Consider the following 24,634-nt stretch of genomic DNA (forward strand, 5'->3'; position numbering starts at 1 on the left):
AGCGGGGGTCACGTGAGGGGTCACGCTGTCCCTGAAGAGGTCGCGCCTGCACCCAGTCTGGAAACCCGCTGAGCTCCTCCAGGGCGACCCTGAAGCCCTCGGGCTCCCTGGTGCTCGGAGCGGCCAGGTAGTGGGGGCGTTGACCGGCGGAGGCCGGGCCGGGGTGGCTCGGACGGCCGACGCTCATCTGCAGGCAAGTCCCCGAGTCCTACCCGACAGGAAAGCCGCCGAGGTTAAAACAACACCCATAATGCCGGGGAAAGAAGCCGATGGGAAGACGCACCTTCAAAGACCCTTCCAGCGCTGCCAACCCGCCCGTAGTTAAAAGAAAAACAGTGGCGACTGACATTCATTTCGGGTTGTTCAAAGACAGGGACCATCCCAGGGGTATTTCAGACGTGTGGGTACGATGTTTTGTTCAGAGGACTGTTTGCTTTCTCCTCCCTCTCAATCCTCTTTTTTAAAGAACGTACATTTGGGGAAGATGGACAAATTGGATCTCTCCTTCCTCTCCCCCCCTCCTCCTTCCCTCTCTTCCTCTCCCCCCTCCTCCTTCCCTCTCCCTTCCTCTCCTCCCCCTCCTCCTTCCCTCTCTTCCTCTCCCCCCTCCTCCTTCCCTCTCTCTTTCTCTCTCCCCCTCCTCCTTCCCTCTCTCTTCCTCTCTCCCCCTCCTCCTTCCCTCTCTCTTTCTCTCTCCCCCTCCTCCTTCCCTCTCTTTCTCTCCTCCCCCCCCACCCCTCTCATCTGGATAGCGCAGGTCCCAGGGCTCGGAGTAAATGACTAATTAGGTCAAAGTCAGAAAGGCATGGAAAAATGAGGGCACCGAAGACCTTCTACAAAGAGGAATGCACTCATTACCTGGGTCTTGTGATCGCAAACTCTCGGTATGTCACTTCTATAATAATAAAGTAAATGAATAAACGTTTTTACGAGGGGGGGATGGAAGCACCCAGGGACCCCCCACAGATCCTAGAATAGGGCTTTGCGCATCTTGTGTGACTGTCAGCATCTTCTACGAAGACGGATCCTGGGCCTGACAGGTAAAATTAACACCGGAAGTGGGCATGAAAATCTTAGGTAAAAAAAAACTGAGTTCAGATTCACCCACCCTAAATGGACTAAATCCTCCCAGGCCACCAGTCCTCCAGCATCCGAAAGCCACGCACCTGGGAGGAAACGTAAAATCCGGCCTGGATTCCTTCCTTCCCGGGCTCCGCCTCCTCCGAGTCGCGCAGACTCCGTCGCTGGCCGCTCTCACTCCACTTCCCAGATCCAGCGGCTGTCAAAACTCCAGATCACAGACTTCCTTGCGGGGGGCGGGGGGGGCGGGGCGGGGAAGGAGCGGGTTGTGCTCAGCTCCACGCATGCTCTGTAAGCAGCCACCCGGCCCACCTCACACACGTGTTTGCAGCCCGCCACGGCGCCTGCGCGGTGGCCCCCCGGAGTCGGCGCCCGCGGACGCGGCTGGTACCTTGACTCCCGCGGTCCTCACGAGCCCGCTAGTGCGCGGCGTCCTGCGCGAACGCCTTGCAAGCCCCGGCGCCATGGGTCTGATTTCCGATTCCGGCCTGCGAGGTGAGGGGGAGGAGAGGTCCCGCGGCGGGTGCGGGAGGCGGTGGCGGGGGCCGGGGAGTAGCGGCCTGCGCACCGGTTGCAGCGCCCGCAGCCTCGGACGGTGGTTGGCGCTGCCTCCGCGCCTGCGGGTCGCGTAACCTTGAGGTGCAGAAGGACGAGCGCTCGGGTCCGGCTGCGGGCGGCGGCGGCGCGGGGAAAGGGTGATGAGGTCACCGGGCACCGGTGTCCGAGGGCCGTGCTGCCGTCGGTCTGGCTCTGGGCCACGTCCCCCGCCTTCCCCGCCCATCTAGCCAAACCCTAAATCTACTGATGGCCGCCGAGCTCTGGTCCCTGATCTCCCCAACACGGCTCTGCGCGCTTAGGTCTCAAGGCCGGAGAGGTGGGGGAGGACCGGGGACAAACGTGCCCCCCTCCCTCCCAGCGGATGACTAATCATATCAGAGTTGTGCAGGGGAGGTTATGGTGGTTTTGTGCTGTTTCTAAGAGATACTCGGTTTCCCCCACTTGTTATTATACCCCTCCCCTCTTTGGGCTTTTGGTGGTAATCCAAGAAAAGGGATTAAAACAAAACAAACCCCAACAAGTTCGTTGATCCTTCAGTTTCCTTTCCGTTATGCAAGTGCCTAACGTTTCAGAAAATAACACCTTACAGAAGGTACACTTCAGTTCCGAGGATGTGTGAACTCTGGGTAGCGTGGAATTGAACTCGATCACATGTTTGGAGGATATGGTGACTGGTGTATTGTCCACAGCCCTGTGGTATATGTCATTTCTCTGACCGGTTATGAACTGCCAGTTCCCCCCGCAAGGCTTGGCTAACCGTAACTGAAGTTGAGAAAGGTAAAGAGATTGTGCAGAAGTTTATTCGAATTGATTCAGGGCAGGTGTGATCATCCACAGTGCCAGGTTCTATAAAAAGTCTCCACTAATAAGCCCTGATTTTGTAATATCAAGATAAGAGTCCACCAACTGGAGAGGCCTACCAAAATTTTCTGGGCAAGTTGGAGAAGTAATAACATTCCTAAGTTATTGGTGATTTTTTTTTAATTGTGACCAATTGCAAACGTTATTTCAAATTGTCCTCATCCTGGGGCTCCTTTACTGGTATCTTCATGTGTTTAAAGTAGGAAAGGATTTTTGTGGTTTTCTTTTCAAATGTTGCTATTTGTTTCAGATAGGGTCTTGCTGTGCAGGCCAGGCTAGCCTTGAACTAGAAATCATTCTGCCTCAGCCTTCCAAAAGTTGGGAGTAAGGCACGTGGCAAATGCCACTTAAGTACTTAGGAATATTCTTTTACTGGGTAAAATAAAATACTGTGTGACTTGTACAGCATGCCATTTTAGTTTATGGCAAGACTGTCTGTTTGTATTATGGGCCAAAATGTTTTTGCTTAAACTATGAGGACATTTTGTGTAAGTGGACGCTGAACTCTTGTTTAGGTAGTATGCTAATGATATAGGAAATAAGTGAACCTTCCTAATTCCTGTAAGTATCTGTAAGCTAATCTTTCCTGCAGTTAAAACAAGGATTTAAGAATTACCATAATGCAAGTTTAATAGTGACTATTAGTTTACCATTGTCCAGGGGATAAGAAATCACTTGGTAAACAAGTGATTACACTTGAAGTTATATGGAGTAACTACTTTTTATTTCACTAAAAAGCATAAAGGCATTGGAAGGGAGAGTCCCATAGGCCTTTATAAGTGTCTTCTACCAAAAACTTCCTCCTCCAGTTCAGTGGCAGAGAAAGTAGGGACACAAGATGTCAGTTTACCTTGTAATGTATTATTGTGAAAGATTAGCTCTTACTGGAATTTAGTTAGAAGAACAAAACATTTACTCCACACACATCTCAAAAAACAAGATTTTACATATTCCCAATTTTTTTTAGACAGATCTTAAATTCTATGAATTGGATGTCAATTTAGATAGTTGAGCTTAGTATATGATCATGTCTCTTCTTAATTCAATGGATTCATAATGATAAAGACCTTACTGTAAGGACTATATATGTTAAAAATTAACTATATATGCATGCAGAATTTTTTATATTCAGGAAAAAATAATGACTGGTTTATACATAAAAAGAACAGGGATCAGGCCAGAACTGGAGTTAAGGAGATGCAATGAGAATAAGTAATTAGAATTGAAATTCTGTCAAAGATGCAAGGCAGTGTCATGGTGCTGAACACATATTTGATAGATGAGACCATTAATTCATTATGGTTTCTAGCACTAAGTGGCCTTCACTGCCCTCTTCCCCAGTCTCTTGTGATTCTTCTTTGTGTCCAATAGATGGGCTTTCTGAACTCACTGACTACGCTGTCATCCTTAACCCTTTCCTTCTATATGCAAAGAAGAGACTGTCTGGGACCATCTTCTATCCAGATCTTTCAGATGTCATTTTCTTCCCTTAGACTGTTACCACTGGTATTTATTATTTTTAAGACTAACTCCTTGGGGCTGGGAATTTGGCTTAGCATGCATGAAACCCTGGGTTTGATTCCTCAGTACCACATGAACAGAAAAAGCTTCCAGTGACACTGTGGCTCAAGTGAGTGCTAGCCTTGAGCAAAAGAAGTTCAAGGACGTGCCCAGGCTCTGAGTTCAAGCCCCAGGACTGGCAAAAACAAAACAAAACAAAATTCTCAGAAAAGTTAATCTCAGTTCACCATCACTTAAAAAAAAAAGTCAATGAGACCAAATATTTTAAAAAATCAACTTCCTTAACTTGCCTTTCCTTCAAGTAATTTTTTTAAATATTGTAAATTCTTACTTTTTTTTTTTTTTTTTGGCCAGTCCTGGGACTTGAACTAAAGACCTGGTCACTATCTCTGAGCTTCTCTTGCTCAAGGCTAGCACTCTACCACTTGAGCCGCAGCACCACTTCTGACTTTTTCTGTTTATATGTTACTGAAGAATCAAACCCAGGTTTCATGCATGCTAGCACTCTATCACTAAGCTATCCTCCCAGCCCCAATTCTTACTTTCTGACTTTTATGTCCTTGTGTATTAAAGCTGATTATAATTTTCTAATTTATTTAACTTTACCATATTGATTCAGTCAATTGGTTGATTCATTTCAAGGATTAGCTTTTTTTTCTCAAAAGGAATGGGAGGATCATATTGGAAAAAGTTCACTCTTGTAGGTTGTGAACAAGGTATAAATTATAAGGGGACTGGGTTTTGGAGCTATAGAAACAAGGCTGGCTAGCAGTTGATGCTTGTTGGAAAGGGGATAGCAGTTAATGAACCATTTCACATTCTTTTTGCATACTAGAGATGATCCATACTATTGTTTTTTGAGTTGGGTTTGTTCATTTAATTTCAGGATGGAAGCTACTCTTTGATACAATAGTAAGAAGGCAATGACCTGTTGTTTGGCATAAGAACAAGGCATTGGTGGAGTGTGCAGAATTGGAAATTGAATTAGTCAGCCACTATTTCTTTTCATGTTGAATGGTCACCCGTGTGCCATTGCCAGGCACAGCTACCAGTCTTAGAAAATCTCAGGCTGTGATGGGTTTCAACACGGCTCCCCTCCCCCCACCTGGTGGAAGAGGAACAATCTGATTCCGTGACAGTTGACAGTGGGTAGGTAAGGGCAGTTTGGGTCAGAAAACAGACCTAAGGAAAAGAAGAAGGGTGAGATTTCTACATGAAAGCAAAATAATCATCACAGTAAAGAAAATTTGAGGCCTCAGGAATATAAGGGGATAGAGCTTGGGCCAAGTCCATGTTTTCTCCATCTCTGAATAATTTTAAGAGAGAAACCAAAGGTTATACCAAAGTAGGCCAAGGGGAAGAGTAAAACAGGAGAGGAGGTACCTAGGATGTAACTTTCTCTTAATATTTCTCTTTCTTTAATGGTGTTTGTCTAACAGCTTTATTGAGCAAGGTGGGGCAAGGTGTAGCTTGATCTAACTATAACACAACTGTACTGTGAGAAATGTCTACATAAAAGGAAGGCAAGGATAAACCAGAAGAAGCAGAAATATTGCTTATGATTTTAGGGGATGCCTAGTCCTGACCCAGTATCTAAAAGTTACCAGCTAAAGAATCCTTTAAAAAAAAAAAAAAGTGGTTCTTAGTAAAGTACCCTCTTGCCTGAGATTATGAATCTTCTTATTAGACTTACACCTGTCAAGGACTACAGTTATTTAGGTTGTATAATTCCTTCTGTTGGATTTGGAGTCCTTTTCCCATCCTAACTGTTGATTTTTTTTAATCTGTCAGCATTTTTGTCTGTATAGTTTCCTTTTCCTTCTTTTCCCTGGAGTTACAGCTTTTGGCTAGAAGAGCTGATTCAAGCCACAGTGGTGAAATGATAAAATAGCAACATTTTTCTTTCTTCTGGGAACTCTTAGCATTTGTCCCTAATGAGATTAGAGAATTGGAATTTGGGAAGGAAAAAGAACTGGAAATTCTTAAGACTTCATCTGCCTCTATGATTCTAAAAGACTCATTTGGAGCAAATGCAAGCATATGTTTCTGCCCATGTTGGATGCATATACTCAGGGTTATAAGTGAGCCTTCTGGGGAAGGGGGGCGGGGGCGAGGGCACAGAGTGCATGTTTTTATTCTCCATGGAGTAGCCACTTGAGTAATTTTTACAGTCAGGGCCATTTTGTTTAATGATACTATGGTGTTAGTTTTTTTCCACTATTCTGTCCTTTCTTTCACCATCAAAAACTCTATCCAAGTGAGGTAAAAGTTTGTCTTTAAGCCAGGCACCGGTGGCTCACGCCTGTAATTCTAGCTACTCAGGAGGCTGAGATCTGAGGATAACAGTTCAAAGCCAGCCCAGGCAAGAATCTGTCCTTGAGACTCTTATCTCTAATTAACCACCAGAAACCGGGAAGTGGTGCTGTGGCTCAAGTGGTAGAGCAATTGCCTTGAGCTGAAGAGCTCAGGAATAGCACCTAGACCCAGAGTTCAAGATGAACAACTGACAAAAAAAAAAAAAAATAGTTTGTCTTTAATGTCATGTATGCTTTATGTTGGTAATATCATTCCACTGCAGCAGGAAGTGTAATGATGTAGGTCCTAGCTATTTCAGGCAAAAACTAAGACCCTCTCTCAAATTAACATGAGCAAAAGGTCTGGAGGAGTAAGCCCTAAGGCCTGAGTTCAAACCTAAGTACAGCCAAAAGAAAGAGGGGGGTTGAGGGGGAAGAGGGATGGAGAGAAGGCCCTATAGGAGTCTTTTTATATCATGAAACAGTAAGTACTAGTCAGTTGTAGCTCCTTATGCCTGATGACTTTTTACAGTATGTAGACACTATTAAATATATTAAAGAATACCTGGTTTGGGGGTTTGACTAAGACCAGTAACACGTGTTATTTTATTTTGGGGGGGTAGGGGGAATATTGTTCCCTTTCAAATTTGTGCTAAAGACAACATTTAGCAAATATTATTGAGCATGTACTATTCAGTAGTGTAATATTTTAGTCCATTTAGGGTCTTTGTTTGCTTTCTTGCTTGAAGAAAAAAAAGCCAGACAACTTTTTAAGACATAGTCTCAAAATGTTGCCAGACTAGCCTTGAACTCTCAATCCTCCTGTCTCACTTCTTGTGTGCTAGGATTACAGGCCATCATGCCTGGCCTAGTTCATTTTATATGTATATTAGCTATTCAGATTAGGGATTTTTTCCATTAGCTAAAAAGTCCATTGCTGTAGCTCTTTCCTATTTTTTAATCATTGACAAATTACTGTTCTTGTTTGTACTTGTTCTTTGTTTATGTGGTACCAAGGAATCAAACCCAGGGCTTCATTCATGCATGCTAGTCAAGCACTCTACCACTAAGCCATATTCCCACCCCCTGCTATAGCTCTTTATGTTGGGAATATTTTCTCAGTAAAGTCCTACGGTAAGTAAAAGCATCAAAAAGATTAATACTATCTGCCCATGGCTCACACCTGTAATTCTAGCTATTCAAGATGCTGAGATCAAAAGATCATGGTTTGAGCCAGCCCAGGCAGAAAAGTCTGTGAAACTTCCAAAAAGCTGAAAGTGAAGCTGTGGCTCAAGTGGTAGACTACCAGCCTTGAGCAAAAAATGCTCAGGGACAGTACCCAGTCCCTGAAGTCAAGTTCCCCCCCCCCCAGCTTTGTCACACACACACCCCCAGTACCAGCAACAAACAATATCAACCTCAAGGTTCAGCCCTGCTTAGAATTGTCATAGGATGGTAGCATTAAAATTCAGGAAAAAGAAATCTATAGAAAATCCCTGTTTGGTGAGACCACAGTTGAAGATGTCAGATGCCTTAACTTGTTTTCTCATGCAGTACTGGAAGGTCAAGATTCATTAATGTTTAGTTTAGAGGTTTATAGCAAAGAGGGATGGAAATATACAAAGGTAAATAATTCAATTTGTAAGGAAAAATATGACTATAGTTGAAATTAGAATTAATGGATGTACCAATTAGAATAATGTGATAAAAGTTAAACCATTAAATCAGAAGACCAAGGGGTTGCAGGGAGGAATCAAGTGTGAGAATGGTGGTTGCTTTCTCGTAGAGATTTGTTGAGCTCCAGGTTTATGTAAGGCACTGTCCAGTGTGGCAGTAGATCATATTAGCGAAATTAGGAATTTGACTCCATAGAAAAATAAGCCATAGGGTTAATTGCTCTGACATGTTTTTGTTTGGCCTTGGAATGTGTTTTTGTACTTATCTCTCTAGGGCTTTATTTGATAGTCTGGGAACTTATTTCAAACACTGCGAAGATCTGACTCAGGAAGTGCTGGGAAGCAGTCCAGCGTGCTTATCCTGACCCCCGTTCAACTTCTCCATGCGGTCCCCTCCATGCTGGGAATAGACAACTCTCCTCTGAGGCTAACCAGGATATGCACCACTGGCATCTCTCCATCATTGCCTGGACCTGGGGTAGTTGTTAAGCACCTGGGTTTCTAAGGAGTCTTTGGACAAAAAAGGAATAAATAAATGGCCTGTTAGTCAAAAAAAAATTTTTATATTATTATTAGTAGGGTAACATTGTTGAACTCAAAGAAGTTCAGTTTAAGCTCATAGTAGGTGACTATCTAAATTCTCTACAAACATTTGTATGGATAGTAGAAATTCAGGATTTATCACATGAGAATATAGTTGTAATTTTGAAATTAGTATATTCTAATTTTGTTTTAATGAGCACTTTGGAAATTGTTTAAAAACTGACTTTCAGATGACTCTGAAGTACAGAATCCTGCAAAGTATCTCCTTGTAATGCTTAGTCTTAAGAGTGGTTTTGTTTCGTAGTTCTTTTTGGTTTTGTTTTGTTTTCAAATATTCTGTAGTTACGCTTTTATACCCTAGCTGCAGTTGAATTTTGGTAAGTCATTTTGAAGTCTAAAGAACTACCTATAGTTCAAATGAACTCTCCTGAGGCATTTGGTTCATGTAATGATTTGGAATCTTTTAAAATCATGTTTGTAATCTAACTATTTCTTAGTGTTTGTTTTTTTTCTTTTAAGTAATAGATACCTACAGGCTCCTAGTTACTTAAAATATATGAACACTTCAAAAAAGATTATTAAGCCTTGTTTTTCTTCTGAGAGACAGGAAAGTAATCTTTTCATCTTTTAATTGAGTTGTTATTACTTAATAGAAAATTCACAGCTACCTTAGCATAGGCTGGGAAAAGTCTTCAAAGGCCATTGTACCAGTATGTTCTGTTCATGTTGTTAACATAAAAGTCTTGATGTATTAGGCTGCTTAGCACTCAAAAGCCACACTTCGTGAACATTCATGTTAAACTGTGAGTGCAAATTTTGGTTTTCATAACTGTCCCTCTCTTTTTCCCTGCTCTAGTGGAATGGATTGCAGCAGTTACAGTTGCTGCCGGGACAGCAGCCCTTGGTTACCTAGCTTACAAAAGATTCTATGTTAAAGATCACCGCAGTAAAGCCATGGTAAACCTTCACATCCAGAAAGACAACCCCAAGATAGTACATGCTTTTGACATGGAAGATTTGGGAGATAAAGCTGTGTACTGCCGTTGTTGGAGATCCAAAAAGGTGAGGAAAACAATCTTCACACTATACTATTTCTAATGTATCATTTTTTACTGGGGTTTAAACTCAGGGCCTTTTGGTTTCTTCTCCTGCTGGCAGGTGCTATACCATCCCATGACTTCAGTTTAGCATTTTGCTGGTTAACTGGAGATGGAGTTTCACATACTTTTCTTACCCAGCTGTCTGGCTTCAAATCATAATCTAGATTTCAAGTCCAGATCTCATCCTCCTAAGTAGATAGGATTGCAGGCATGAGCCATTAGTACCTAGCTTGAATATTTCTTTTTAAACTATTCTGTCATTACTAGATATTAAAATACGAGACATTTCTTCTATCCTTCTCTCTTTCCTTCCTCCCCCCTCCCTTTTTAGTGGTACTGTGGTTTGGGCTGAGGACCTTGTTCTTGTTAAACAAGTATTCTCCCTCTGATACCCTGTCACTCTGATAGTCCTTTTCATGTTAGTTTTTTCAGCTTAAGGCTAGCACTCTACTACTTGAGCCACAACGCCACTTCCAGCTTTTTTCCTGTTTATGTGGTACTGAGGAATCAAACCCAGGGCTTCATGCATGCTAGGCATGCACATTACCACTAAGCCACATTCCCAGCCAGTGTTGGTTCTTTTCAAGATAAGGGCTTCACTTTATGCCTGGGTAACTCTGAACTATAATCCTATTTCTGCTTCTCTTCGTTACTGGGATGACAGGTTGATGCCACTGTCTTTAATAACATCAAACCAATCTCTTATCTCTTAGGTAGGATTACAGGCTTGAGCCAATGTTGCCAGCTTTCTTTTACTTTAATGGATCCTGGTTTTTTTTCCCTTATATATTTTTGTTGTTGTTGTTTGCTGGTTCTGGGGCTTGAACTCAGGGTCTCTGAGCTTCTTTTGCTCAAGGGTAGCACTCTACTAGTTGAGCTTCCAGCTTTTTTGGTAGTTTTAGTGGAGATAACAGTCTCATGGGCTTTCTTATCCAGGGTAGCTTTGAAACAGGATCCTCAGATCTCAACCTCCTGAGTATCTAGGATTGCAGGTGTGAGCCACCGTTACCTGGCTCCATACACTCTTAATAAATAGATTTACTAAAAGGTATAATCATCATGCAGTAAAATTATATCTCACCCTTACTGAGTTCAGGTACATATAACCATGTGCTGAGCCAAAGATAGGAAAATCTCCTTACTATAAGGATTTCTCCTCCAAGTGGATCTTAGTTTCTGAAGAATGAGAGTATATAGAGTGAAGACATGAAGAAGCAAAAGAAGTAAAGTCTTTTTAAGTTTTAATGTCTGGATTTTGGAAATTCAGAAGAAACTGTTAAAAAGTTACTGTTAAGTTTCTCATTGATAAACATATATACATATAAGCATATACTATGCTTCTTTCAGCTGAAGTTCCTGTAGTTAAATATCTAACAGCATAAGATTCTTTAAAAAAAATTTTTTTTAATGATGGTTATATTTTATCATACTTCCTTGTGGAAGGGTCACCTATGATACCTTCAGATTTCTCTCTCAAGGTCATCCTGAAAGTATTTGTGAACTGACTGGCTTCAGTATTTCTGGTACATTGTGAAAAATATAGTGTACACACAAAATATTACCTCTGTTAGCTTTCAAGAAAAAAATAAAAGAATGATGGAACACAAACACTTGCCTCATATGCACAAGGCCATGGTTCTGAAGAAAAAAAAAATTCCGAGAGCATATTAATTTGGGAGCAGCTTCCACAGTCAACACCATTTTCTGAATCACATATCACAAATATAGAAGAAGCTCTATACCCAGTACTATAACAATGTATTTCACTAACTCATTTCTCCAAGTAAAATTGAGCTTAGCTTTTAATTTTGTGTCTGAACTTGCTTGGCAAATGAATGTATTGAATATAAAGGAAAAGTTAACAAACATATCACAAGAAGAGCACCGTTTGAATGTAAGGTTGCTTGCACGTACTCAAGGGTCATTAGAAAGTAATCTCTCAATAATACTTTACAGGCTAGACTCCTTTTTAGAGATGTTTGCCTGTTGGAGGTTTTCTAAAACATACAGCGTATTGCATCTAAAAATTGTAAAATTTCTGTCAGAGTTGCAATTAGTCTTCAGTAATCTGAAATAATTTGTTTACTATGTGAGAAAAGTTAAATGGTAAAATAGGTGGTATGTGTATTATAAATGTGCAAGTACTTTAATAGGTAACATGAGATGTATTAGGAATATTTGTAAATGCATGGAAATGTAACAGTGGAATGTAATGTAAGCTGATTAAAAATACTAAATAAAAATAAACAGAAGCATTTACACCCAGCATTTTCTGGGAAAGTTTAATGAAAGTATTTGATGCCTGGTAGTGCTTGCCTCACATGCGTGAGGCCCTGGGTTCGATTCCTCAGCACCACATAAGCAGAGAAAAAAGCCGGAAGTGGCACTTTGGGTCAAGCGGTAGGGCACTAACCTTGAGCTGAAATGCTGAGGGACAGCGTCCAGGCCCAGAGTTCAGCCCCCATGACTGACAAAAAAAAAGTATTTGAGAGTCAAAGTACCCCTGAAAAGACTTAATGAATTATGAATAAGCTGCAAGTATTAGGGACTCTATCTCAAAATCTTTCAAGAAAGAACTCATATGAGGAAAGTTAGGAAGGCTGAAGTCTTAGGTCTTGGCTTGGCCTGGCACCAACCTCTGAGGAGTAAGTGAATTGAGGGTTGGCCTGGTACCAGCTTCTGCTTCCTACTGAGTAGTAGGTGAATTGAGGAGAATCTTAAGTTCTAGTATGACCATAGGCCTGTGGACATGCTGGAGGAGAGGTCCTTGAAGCAATTTCAGACCTAAGGTGATAATGCTTACACCAGAGTGCTAGCTATGGAAAGGGGGGAAAAAATGAAGAGGGAAGAATCAGCCAAATGCAGTGATTTTCTATGAAGACTGGGAGCTCACTAAAGAATCTAATCTAATCCTGTGGATTAGAAGAAGGTGATAACATTAACAGAAACAAAGAATTCAGTGAAAAGACAGTTTTGCAGGACACATTAAGGAATGAATATGAGGTAACATTTGAATGGAAATATTTATCAGGTGATCTGATATGTGGGAGTGAAGTAGAGACATCAGGGTTGGAGATAGCGATCAACAAAACTGATGAGTCAAGTATAGGAATGCAACTGATTCTTGATAAAAATCAAGAGCTAAGGGTGAAATCTTGGGCAATTTTCTGCATTTTGGAGAGAGCAACAAGAGTCACTTTAGAAGATAGAATGGGCCAGAGTTAGGATAAAACTAAAGATAGCATACATGCCTTTCCCACTGAAAGCAAGAAACTTTTCAATGACTGGTACTAAACGTCAGCTTGGGTAAGGCAACCAGGTAAATAGATTGTAAGATGTTGGGTGAAGCAAGTAGAGAGTTGACCTTTTGGTGTCATTTCAACAGAGTAATTAAAAATGGAAGCTATGTCCAAGTGGGGTAATAGTATGACTGTCAACAAAAGAGGCTGTAAGCCTGAGTATGTCAGTGAATTTCAGTAAATATAAATAGTGAATATAAAGAAAATAATGTAACTGCGTAAGTAAGCTCTTAATGGTAGCTTTGAGATCAAGTGTTCTCTTTGATTGTTTTCCCAGAGGGTGAAAGGGTCTACTTCCTTACACCAAGGCCACAAATATCTCAGATTAGAGTCACAAGTGAATATGAACTGGTGGTTTGAATGCTTATTAAATGTTATAACTCAGCAAAACATCCCAAGATTGTTCTTTCCATTTTACAGTTTAGTTTGCTGACAGTTAGACTAGGGACTGTCATTTCCTGTAGGAACACTTCAAGAGGAATGTCAGCCCTGTTTTCTCAATATCCAGTTTTCTCAGTATCTGTTGGGAAGGGCAGGGCAGGAGGATCTTAATGGCCTTTATTAATCTTCATTGCGTCTAGCAGTTTTGTCAGTTTTCTAGGAATTATGAATTTTCACTGAATCTTGAACACTTGTTATTAGGATTCACTGTACTATTCAAATTGATGAATGTTCTTTTTTTATTGTGAAAATACTGTACAGAGGGGTTAAAATTACATGGGCAAGATAATGAGTACATTTCTTATCAAGCATTGTAGCCTCCTCCTTTGTTTCCCCTTCCCATCCTCCTTCCCCCCCCCCCCCCCCCCCCCCCCCCCCCCCCCCCCCCGGCACGGAAGTTGTAAAGTTCGTTTTCGACCTAACGACATGTACATCTGTATTCTTGAGAACTTTTGGAAGCCCCCATACTCCCAAGATTCTTAAGGTTGTCATGACTAAGTTCAGAAGATGAATAATTAATACATTTTATTAAATGGCTAGAATGAATTAACAATTATTCCCTCATTCATACATTATTAACATACTTGCAATAAAACTACCTTTTTCCGATCTGACTATGTTACATGTGATAGGAAGCTTATTCACTGATACCTAATGGGTCAGATCCATCAGGAATGTAGAGAAGTAACTATCTTTTTTTCTTTTTTTTTTGAGTGCCAGTAAGTACTGAGACTTAAGTTCAAGACCAGGCACTCTCATTTAGCTTTCTGGATCAAGGCTGATGTTCTACCACTTGAGTCATACTTCCCTTTCTGGCTTTTTGATGGTTAATTGGGGATAAAAATGTTGATGGCTTGTCTGCCCTGGTTATCTTTAAATACTCAATCCTCAGATCTCAGCCTCTTGAGTAGAAAAGATGACAGGTGTGAGCCACAAGTATCCAGCAGTAACACATTTCTCCTCTCCTAGGTTTACTATGTGTTCTGCTGTTTGAGAAACTGGCCTGTTTCATACTGCTTCACAAAAGGGCTGTCCATATTTTAGTAAGAATGAAAGGAACCCATAGAGAGGAAATGATGAAAGTAACTTCGGGGTAAAGTACTATTTGAGACAGTAGTTTCTTTTTTTGTTTTTGTTTTTGCTTATTTTTTCCAACAGGGTCTAATCTATTTGATATCAGCCAAGCAGTATTTTAATCTCCTGATAGAAGCTTTTACATAGCATAATTTAAGGTTATCCACCATTGCAGTCAAGTTTCAATAATCCAAAAATTGCTCCCTTCACTGAGTAAAGAAGTGCCTACTCCGCTAAATGAAAGACTGTCACTTTACTCCTGCAAACAAATTCCCTTGACCTGCAGCGTACTTTGTCTTAGGAGGGAAGCTCAGATTCCATGTTGTGGGAACATTCCAAAGCGCAAGAGTAATTAAAAAAGACTGGTCCTCATGGTTTATGTTAAGTAGAAATAAGTATGTGGAAAAAAGCATAAAAATAGAAACAAATATTTACCGCTAATTGGATCTTCATTCCTAATTATAAAATCCCAAGGAATCGTCTATAACACTGGATTCCCTTGTTACTTAACAATAGAAAAGATATGCCTAAACAAGTGATATATTAAAAGCAAAAGTGTTCAAATATGAAAATGTACCTGATTATTACCATAGGAAATAAAAAATGACAAGGGAAACCTCGTCCTCTCAAATACTGAGACATTTGAACACAATTGTCCCAGTACAGTAGATTAATCAATAATAACAAAGAACCTTTAAACACTTTCAGTAAGAAAAATTTATTTTGATAAACATACAAATAAAGGGACAATTTGAAATGCAACCACCTCTACATACTAGTGGAGCAACAAGATCTTATTGCAAAGTATACTCTACAAAATACTGCAGTAATGGACATAAGTAAGTGTCCAGAGTCTAGTCAGCCTGAACAATTTTGGGTTAAAATACGGTTTTTATAAAACCTTGGCTGCTTAAAAGTAAAAATATGTGCTATGACTCAAAAGGGCTACAAGATGTTGACTTCTAAACAGAATGAAACAACCCACAATGTCTTGCAGGATTCAGCTTCTTTGGAGCACTTCAGGGAGCAATTAGAAATTGAGTTTTGTCCTTTTCCTTTCCTGTGGACTAGTATTTACTAGTTTTACCTAAAATGTGAAATTATGAAAAGGAATGGAAAGTGCACATTTACATTATCACATCTCTTGAAGAGAAATTCGCCAAGAGTGATACTGAAGCAATACCACTGATCACTTGGGAGGCTGAGATCTGAGAATCAAACTTTGAAGCCAGTCTGAGCAGATTTTTTTTTTTTTGGTGGTGGTAGTAGGGCTTGAGTTCAGGGCCTGGGCACTGTCCCTGAGCCTCTTCAGTTCAAGGCAAGCACTCTATCACTTGAGCCACAGCACCACATCCAGTTTTCTGGTGATTAGTTGGAGGTAAGAGTCTCATGGACTTTCCTGCTCAGGCTGGCTTTAAACCATGATCTTCAGATCTCAGCCTCCTGAGTAGCTAGGATTACAGGTGTGAGCCACCTGTACCTGGCTGGCTGGGCAGAGATTCTTATCTCTAACACACAAAAAGAAGCTGGATGTGAAGGCATAGATCTAGTGATAGAGTGCCACCATTGGCAAAAAAAAAAAAAAGCCCAAAGAAGACCTCAAAAGGGGAATGCTGGAATACTTGTCGGAAGCAGAGATATTAAGAATGTGTAAAACAAGAAAAGTGGAACAATTTGGGGAAAAGATGGCTGCTAAGACAATGAACATACAGACCATACACAAATTGATTTTAAATGACTGAATTTAAAATCTTAAAATACTGCTAGGAATATGGTTTTGCTTCATAAACATGAGGCCCTAAATTCAATCCCCAGCACCATAAAGGATATTTTTGTTTTTTATAAGTATGCCATGAATATAATTCACTTAGCAAATATGCATAGAAAAGTTACTGCATCCATGATGAAATATAGTATAAGATTCAAGTAATGATCTATATGCCATCTAGAGTCGATTCCACACACACACACACACACACACACACACACACACACACACACACACACACACACACACACACACACACACACACACACTACACATGCTCTTTAAGAAAGCTTCCATAAGATTGCCAAGAGAATTGTAATTTAGAATATATCCGAACTAAGCGTCACACTCCACCCTGCCAAGCATAGTACTAATTTGGGGTTTCTATATTTCACATCCTCTCCTTCTCTTCCTAGTTCCCATTCTGTGATGGAGCCCACACAAAACACAACGAAGAGACTGGAGACAACGTGGGACCTCTTATCATTAAGAAGAAAGAAACTTAATGGACAGTTTTGAAGCTGCAGACCAACCTGTCATGATGTTAACTGATTGTTTAGAATGATTACTGATTACCACTTCTCTCTCATTCACCTCCCCTCGTTATAGATGTGGAATTTTGCCAACCTCAGCTTTCACATTCATGGCATTTGCCTTATTGTTGAAGAATTGTGGTGCACATTTGTTTAAACAAAAAGGAAAAAGGATAAACCAACCTCATGGCCTGTGGGTTATTTTGGTCTTGTAAGGATCCGTTTAAATTTGAAATAATGGTCTTTAGTGTATAGTTATATCTTGAAGTTAATGAATTAAATTATTCTCAAAATCATGTGTATGTGGACTCGTAAGTATCAACTGAACATTACTGCCTTTTCATATTACTGAGTTATCTAGAAAATAAAAGGGGGTGTGATCAGCTTTATTAGTTTAATATATACATATAGTCTAAGGAAACCCAGTTGTGACTTTGATTTTCTTCTTAGCGACACACTAAGGAAATAGATTTTTGTATTTTCAAACAAAATGAACTGTGAGCATTTTAAGTTGTCCAGGTCATTAATAAAGGGGCAGCAACTTCCTTTGAGTTCATCTTCATGGATAATTAAATTGATCCCTGAAAGAAACCACTGGTGGAAATGAACTTCATAGTGATAACAAATTCAAAATAGTCATGAAGAATGTCCTAAAATGTAACATTCCAGAATACTCACTCGAAGAATGGCAAGCACTTGAACTGACGCTCTGAATTGGAGCACATAGCTTCAAGTCTCTGGGTTCATGATAGAAATAGCAGTCACAAGGTTAGATCAAAGGCATGGGAAATTTTTATTTCTCTGCCCTACATAATCAGCTGTGGCTTATACTAGCAAAGAAACTATTTTGGAGAGAAGAATTACACAACTTTTTTCTTAAAAGCAAAGATCAGAACACGAGTGTTTATGTAATACTCTTCAAAGACTCAAACCAGAAATATTCATGCCTGATTCTAAAAAAATGAAAACTGAAAATAATTAGAAGCACTAAAGGTTATTAAGACAGGAATAGTTAACTCTCAGTAGTAATGAAAACAAATTTCAAGTACTTAAGTCCAGTTCCTTCAAAGTCATAAGAATCAGTGACATCAGACCCCAGTGTGCCTAAACCATGATCACTGATAGTTTCTTTGTGTTGTGTTGTGTTTTTGTTGGGGGGTTTTTTTGGTGCTGGATGGAGGCCAGGGCCTTGAACATGCTAGATCATCACTGAGCTGTCTCCCCCAGTCAGTGATGTGTGGATGTGGATGTGTGCATCTTTTTTTGTAATGAGACTGTTTGAACTCATGCTTGTTAGCAGGTGCTCTACTATCTGCAATATACTGCTATTAAATGTTCAGTTTTATGCATTTTAGTACACAAAAGTTAGTACTAATATTCTGTGCACTAGATTTTTTTGTTTGTTTTAGACAGGGTCTTCCTATGGAGCTCAGAACTTGTCTGAAACTCAATCATCCTGCCTCAGTCTCGAGTAATTGCAAGTATGTGCCACTGTTCCTTACTGTACTAAATTTAACTATCTTGTGTCTATCGAGCATATTTTTAGTACAAAATCTAAAAATCATGCAAACCTTGATTTTATCAGGGTATTAGGGTAATTTTCCCCCCCATACATATCCCCACTTTTTAAAGTAAGTAACAGGTCAGCAGATGATGTCATGCTTTTTAAGGTAAAATTTAATACTCAAAGTTTCTGATAAAGATAGCCTTTTCACTTGCTCTAAGCTGGATTTTAAATTTGAAATTCTATTATGCTTTTCTTATTGCAAGAAAATGGACTTAGGACAGTTCTCAGAACTGTGTTATAAAGGTACAGGATTGTATAGGGGTGTGTATGTGTATGGTAAAAGTGGAAATGGCGACCTTACCGTGAAATGTTGACCTTGAACATTTTAATATCCAAAACAATTGGATGCATGAAGGTTCTGGGTCATGAGATTTCCTTGTTATTAACACCGTTTTATTGATTATGGTTATGTGAAAAATTTTCATATCGGTATTGGCACAACATATTGAAGTTTCCTGTAAAGTTCTTGATTGTGTGTGTGTGTGTGTGTGTGTGTGTGTGTGTGTGTGTAGAATGTTTTACTTTCTTCCTCTTTACCATCATGGCAACAAAGTAAGGGCAATACCAGTCCAAATCCCTTCTCAAGCTAAAACAAAATAATGTATTACTCAAGAAGATCTGTAAAAGATGGGTGGAGCATCTATCTTTCCTCAGAAGAGTCCCTATGTTTTAGAGAGCTTGAGAAGTCTGGAGCTAGGCCTACTGTGGCATACACTTATCCTATTTGGAGGCTGAGAATGGGAGAATCGGTTTGAGCCCAATCCATGCAGAAATTTTTGTGAGATCCCTCCTCAACACATGGCTGGACACAGTGGGGCTCTTGACATCATAAGGTACACGAGAGGCTGCAGTTGGGAGGACTGCAGTTGCAGGCCAGCCCAGACAGAAAATTCTCGTTTCTACCAGGGGAGACTGCATTTGCACACACCTTTTTCCTGAAAGTAGGCAGGTAAGAAATCAAGCATATGCCTGCCACTCTATCCTAAAAAGAACCAGTGAAAAACTTAGAGACATTTCAGCAGTATTGTGTCAACCTCTAACATGTGTTGTTCAAACCCCAGTACAACAAAATTTAAACAATTTTGGTCTGGGCAGAGTGGCTCACTCTTGTAACCCCAGAACGTGGAAAGCAAGAGGACCAAGATAGGAGGCCAGCTTGGGCCAAAAGATAAGGAGAACCCATCAAGTCAGGCTTGATTAGAGACATCACTTAAAATTAACTAAATCAATTTCATTTATTTCAATATTTATGAAAGGTAATGTTCAATTCATGTAATCTGTCTCTGCATAGTAACTCTTATTATTCGTTTGTTTTGGGGACAAGGAATGCCTGTAGCCCAAGTTGGTCTAAGACACGATACTCCTGTCTCAGCCTCCAACATGGAGATAATAGGCATGCAGATTATTTCACATCCTTCTTTATTCTAATGTTTCTCAACACAGGTTCCTTTTCTCTATTCTAGATAGTAAGGCTGTGTGTTCACCTTCATTCTGTGATTTAAATTTTTAAGGGTTTCTCCTTTGTATTATCTTAAGTAGTTGTTCAAAGGAGTTGCTATTTAACAAAGCAGTTTGCAAATACATTATATCTTGATCAAGTGACCCCTTTCAACATTCTCACCCATCCCTCTCCACCCAAAGCTTCTCTTTAATTTTGTAGGATATACATTGGATTCATCATTGCATTCTCTCCTCTTCATTCGCCTGTCCTTTTCCCCTTGACCCACCCCACTCCTTATGACTACCGGCTTCCTGGTGTTTTATTTTGCTGAACTTGTGATTTTTCCTTTCTAAGGAATTACACTATTTGAGATCTCCCTTGAATCTGATTTAATTTTTTATACCCCTCATTCTCCATCTTTCTAACATAATAGATTTCACATGAATTTTTCCCTATCTCTTCACTTTGCATTTTGATCAAGACTTAAAGCAACCTCTTCCCTTTCACAGTACTCGTTCACAGTGAAACTGCTTGCAGCACAGAAGCATTTTAAAATAGCATTCATCGACTCTCCATTGTTCCTTTCTGCTTCAGTCCTGACCCAGAGCGCCACCCAGTGTAGACTCTGGAAATAAAAAAAATCCTAATTTGCTTTTGTAAGTGAATATTACCATCTAGTATATGTGCTTACATCCTAATCCTGAAGTGCCTTTGTCACCCCCAAATTTGGCCACTCTATATTTTTATTATTTTTAGTACTTTTGGCATCTGGCTTGAGAAATCATTGGTGATGTTCGGGGTCTCTCTAAATCCTAAGAAAGAACAACCTCAAAAATATTTTTTTAGGTCATTGCAGTCTTCTCAATACCTGGAACAGTTGCTGTATACAACAAGTGTTCAATAAGTGCTTGAATTTTTAAATTTAAATGAAACATCTAAAGAATTAAAATATAATTGCCCAGGGCTGGAATGTAGCTCAGTGGCAAAGCGCTTGCCTAGCAAGCGCAACGTCCTGGGTTCGATCCCCAGTACCAAAAAAGAAAAAGACAAAAATATATATATATATAATTGCCCAAAGTCAGGATTTCTGTCCTGCTCTACCCCAAACCCTGGTAATTGTTTTTCTAATTTGGTTCTCTTCATCTAATAGGCTGAATTTTTGAAATGGTTCTGGATAACTTTTTTTATCCTAACAAGACTGACTGCTTAATCCACCTGTGTCTAAACTGGTGATCTAAAAACCAACCAACCAACAACAACAAAGTACCAGTCAGAGTTTAGGAGTTAGGCAGTGGTAACTTTCTTGCCTGGCATGTGTGAGGCCCTGGGTTTGATCTCCTGTGAAGACAGAGTACAATAATTTTTTTTAATCTCCTGGTCAGCTTGTTTTAAGCTAGTTTGCATTTGGTGCATTATTAGGCCAAATTATGATCTGTAGGATTTTGCAGATCCATGTGTGACACTATGGAAATCATCACAGGTCCACTCTGACAAGCACAGCCTGCTTGTCACTGCCTCTCACCCCTGAGAATGTTCTACTCCAAGCCTGTCTCTGTCCCCTTCTTGGCCAGGTGCACCTTGCCCACTGAGCTGGCCACTGTCAGCAGTGGTGCTGACACAGCCAGACCCTGCCAGGTGCCAGCCTCAGGAGCTTGGCAACCTCCATCCCCTTGACCTCACTTGTCCCCAGCCATAGCTCCCAAACAAGCTCTATTTCAAGAAACATGGGCACAGAGGTGGCGGCCACGATTCAGATGTCTGCCTCTGGAGCTGGGACTGGGGCTGTGCTTGGGAAGCTGGTTATGCCCCGAACCTTATAAACCAACATCCCTTTCCCCACACCACTCAGAAAAATCCCTATGTTTTAATGGGCTTACGCACTCTTGGAGGCCATGGGACTCTTGCCTGATGATGGCTAAAGATCCCATGCTTTCCCCTCTTCCTATTTTCCTAGGCAGTCTCGGGGAAGGGGTTGGCTCGGGGTTTGATGAAAGACAAATACTATGTTCATTAGAAGGAAAAGACAAGCTGCTAGGTGAAAGACTAAAGTTCCTGGTGTCATACATCTTCCAGAGAAACAACTGCCATTGGTCATCTATTTTAACATTTCTGAGACAATTTTAAGATGATGTTTATGCATAAGAGAAAAAAATGTCTAAAATTAGAGGGTCTTTCTAGAGTGATTGCCACAAATGATTGCCTACTGTTTGCCAGGCTAAAATTATTCCTGTCCCCGTTGAATTTTCCAGTTTATTAACACACGCCCCCCCCAGCTCAAAGTGGGGAGGGGAGTTAGACAAGCAATAGGCTATTACAGTATTGATTATAGGATAGAGTTATGTGGCAGGAGGAGCATAAATACAGATGGTCTAACAAGACATACAATCAAAATCCAGAACCCAAGGCCAAGCAGGTTTTCTATGTCTTTTAGTGGAGCATAAAGACCAAACCTAGGGTCTGGGGCATGCTAAGTATTCACTCCACTATGAAGCCACAACTTCCAATGAGTTTCTGAAGGGGAAGAGGAGTGGAGATCAGGTGAGATCCGTTCAATGTAGTCAAATGCTTTAACCAGGATTTTTTTCAGGGGACAGGAGCAGTACTAAGATTTGAACTCTGGGTCCCATGCTTACTAGGCTGGAACTCTACCACTTGAATCGCACTTCTAGCTCTGCCTTTTCTTTGTTGGCTATTTTGGGAATGGAGCCTTGTGAGGTTTTCTATCCTGGCTGACCTAGAACCATGATCTTCCAAATCTTAGCCTCATGGAAGCCAGGATGCTATGCATGAACCAGCAGCATCTGGCTCACTTTCTTTAAAAAATTATATGCATATTTCATAATAATTTTATCAATCAAATGAAATGGTTACCAACCCATAATGACAAAAAGCATTCATGGAGTATCGTGATGTTTCACTACATGTATGAATTATGTAATGTTTAAAGCAGGCTAAACAAGCCTGTGTCCTCATTTATCATTTCTTTATCATAAAAACATTTGCTATAGATCACCATCCTACAGTGAACTAACACCACAGACTTTCTTGCTTCTATGTAACTGTAACTGTGAGAAGGTGTAGTGCCTGTCTTTCTGTGCCTGGCTTATTTCACTTAATGTCCGATTCCATCCATGTTATTTCAAATGACAGAATTCCATTCTTTTTAACAGCTGACTAGCTCTCCCTTGGGCACATACCACATTTTCTTCATCCATGCATGTGTCAATGAGCAGCACAATCATTTCTGTATCTTAGCTCTTCTATGGAGAGATGTAAGAGATATCACACTGTAAGTATCTGCTTTCAATTAAGCTATACACAATGTTTGTTTGAAGGGAATTCTTTTATCTTCACATTCTCAGTGTTCAGTACACATTAATGAGCACCCTGGGTGGGTCCCAAACAAAGAGGTAAGGGTTCTTAGCCAGGTCAGTTAACCCCTCTGAGCCCTTATTAAATGGGGATAATAGGATTATCTCAGAGCTGTCATGAAAATAAAATGATTCTGAAGCTCTTCTCAAAAGACAAAATTACAGCAAATCTAGTTATAGATCAAATTGGCTTTTATCAGTTTATGAAATTGAGGCAGTCTCCTTTCTACAGAACAGAATGAGCACCCCACCACCACCAGGCAAGAGCAGGACAGATTTTATAAGGTGAGAGCAGGACTCAAAATAATAAAGTTTAAATAGTTAAAATCAGGTTACATTTTTTGGTAGTCTGGGGTTCTAATCCAGGGCCTCACACCTGCTGGACAAGTGCTCCATTACTGAGATACGTCCCTAGCTCCAAATTATTTTTTATAGGGATTAGAGAACAGGGTACTTCCTTATTTATGCAAGTAGATTGGAATCTCCTGTTTTCTGGAAGAAGTGGTCTGTTTGGGGAAATCTATCATTTTCTTGACATTTCAGGCCAAAGTTCCATGGCATTTAGCATTAATGACTCCATTTTGGCTTGGTCTGGTCTCTTGCAACCAAGAATGATGTCCCCACTCTCCAATACTTTTTGTTTAACACATTTCATACTGGGCCCACCATACCTGCCCACTTATTTGTGTTGTCCTGTTCAACAGCCTATCCAAATGCTATAGAAATCATTAATACTTCACAGTCAAGGAAGGATTCAGAGAAGTTATCTTCTTGGATGGTTACTACAGTTTAGTCATAACTATAGTCATCTAAAATTGGTTTGGGTGGTTAGGTTGCTTACTTATTCTACCCTTTGTTTAACCAACACTATCTAGAAATTTCAGAAGGATAAAAGAAATAAACACAGCCCCCAAAATGATGATGTTGAAAATCTGAACAGAGAAGTAGCCCATGTCTTCCAGCATGTTCTATGACCTTCTTGGTTTTCCTTTAGCTTAATAGTACTATCTGCCTCATAGGGGGAAAGCCTAAGGAGAAACGCAAAGTTCTGCAACAGCCACCAGGGGGCGTCCTGGACACACCTTTCCATGGCAAGGTACTAACTACAAAGGGTCAGTCTTGGCAAGTTTCTCGTTGAGATCCCAAGATTAGCAAGACTACAGTCTGTTGACTAATGGAAATGTACCATTTGATTTCAAAGAAGCACTTCCAACCAGTTAAGTTGTTGTTTATTTGGTTTGGCAGTCGTGGGGTTTGAACTCAGGGCCTGGGCTCTGTCCCTGAGCTATTTTGCTCAAGGCTAGGGTCTAGTGCATTGAGCCACAACTCCACTTTCAGTTTTCTGGTGGTTAATTGGAGATAAGAGTCTCACAGATTTTCCTGCCTGGGCTGGCTTTGAAAAGTGATCCTCAAAACTCACCAAGAGCCACCAGGACCTGGTCTCAGTTAAGTTTTAATTAGTATCTTTTAAAAAGGGGGAGTGGATATAATCCTAAAGGAGGTAGAA

At 40.5% G+C, this 24,634-nt stretch overlaps 1 protein-coding gene across 1 annotated transcript; it reads left to right on the top strand.

Annotated features, from left to right (window-relative positions):
• Positions 1-1,349: 1,349 nt before the first annotated feature.
• Positions 1,350-17,044, top strand: Cisd1 (CDGSH iron sulfur domain 1). Its single transcript, XM_013017204.1, has 3 exons — positions 1,350-1,575; positions 9,390-9,595; positions 16,632-17,044. The coding sequence occupies exons 1-3, from the start codon at positions 1,365-1,367 to the stop codon at positions 16,719-16,721; spliced, it is 507 nt and encodes a 168-aa protein (XP_012872658.1). The 5' UTR covers positions 1,350-1,364; the 3' UTR covers positions 16,722-17,044.
• The last annotated feature ends 7,590 nt before the right edge of the window (positions 17,045-24,634 follow it).

Source organism: Dipodomys ordii, unplaced genomic scaffold (genome assembly GCF_000151885.1).
Source record: "Dipodomys ordii isolate 6190 unplaced genomic scaffold, Dord_2.0 Scaffold34, whole genome shotgun sequence".
Taxonomy (NCBI): Eukaryota; Metazoa; Chordata; class Mammalia; order Rodentia; family Heteromyidae; genus Dipodomys; species Dipodomys ordii.

Excerpts from the sequence above, each read along its gene's own strand:
- Cisd1 (XM_013017204.1), top strand. The coding sequence starts at position 1,365 with ATGCTCTGTAAGCAGCCACCCGGCCCACCTCACACACGTGTTTGCAGC. Across the intron at positions 1,576-9,389 it reads TTCCGATTCCGGCCTGCGAG|TGGAATGGATTGCAGCAGTT; the intron begins GTGAGGGGGAGG and ends TCCCTGCTCTAG. Across the intron at positions 9,596-16,631 it reads GTTGTTGGAGATCCAAAAAG|TTCCCATTCTGTGATGGAGC; the intron begins GTGAGGAAAACA and ends TTCTCTTCCTAG.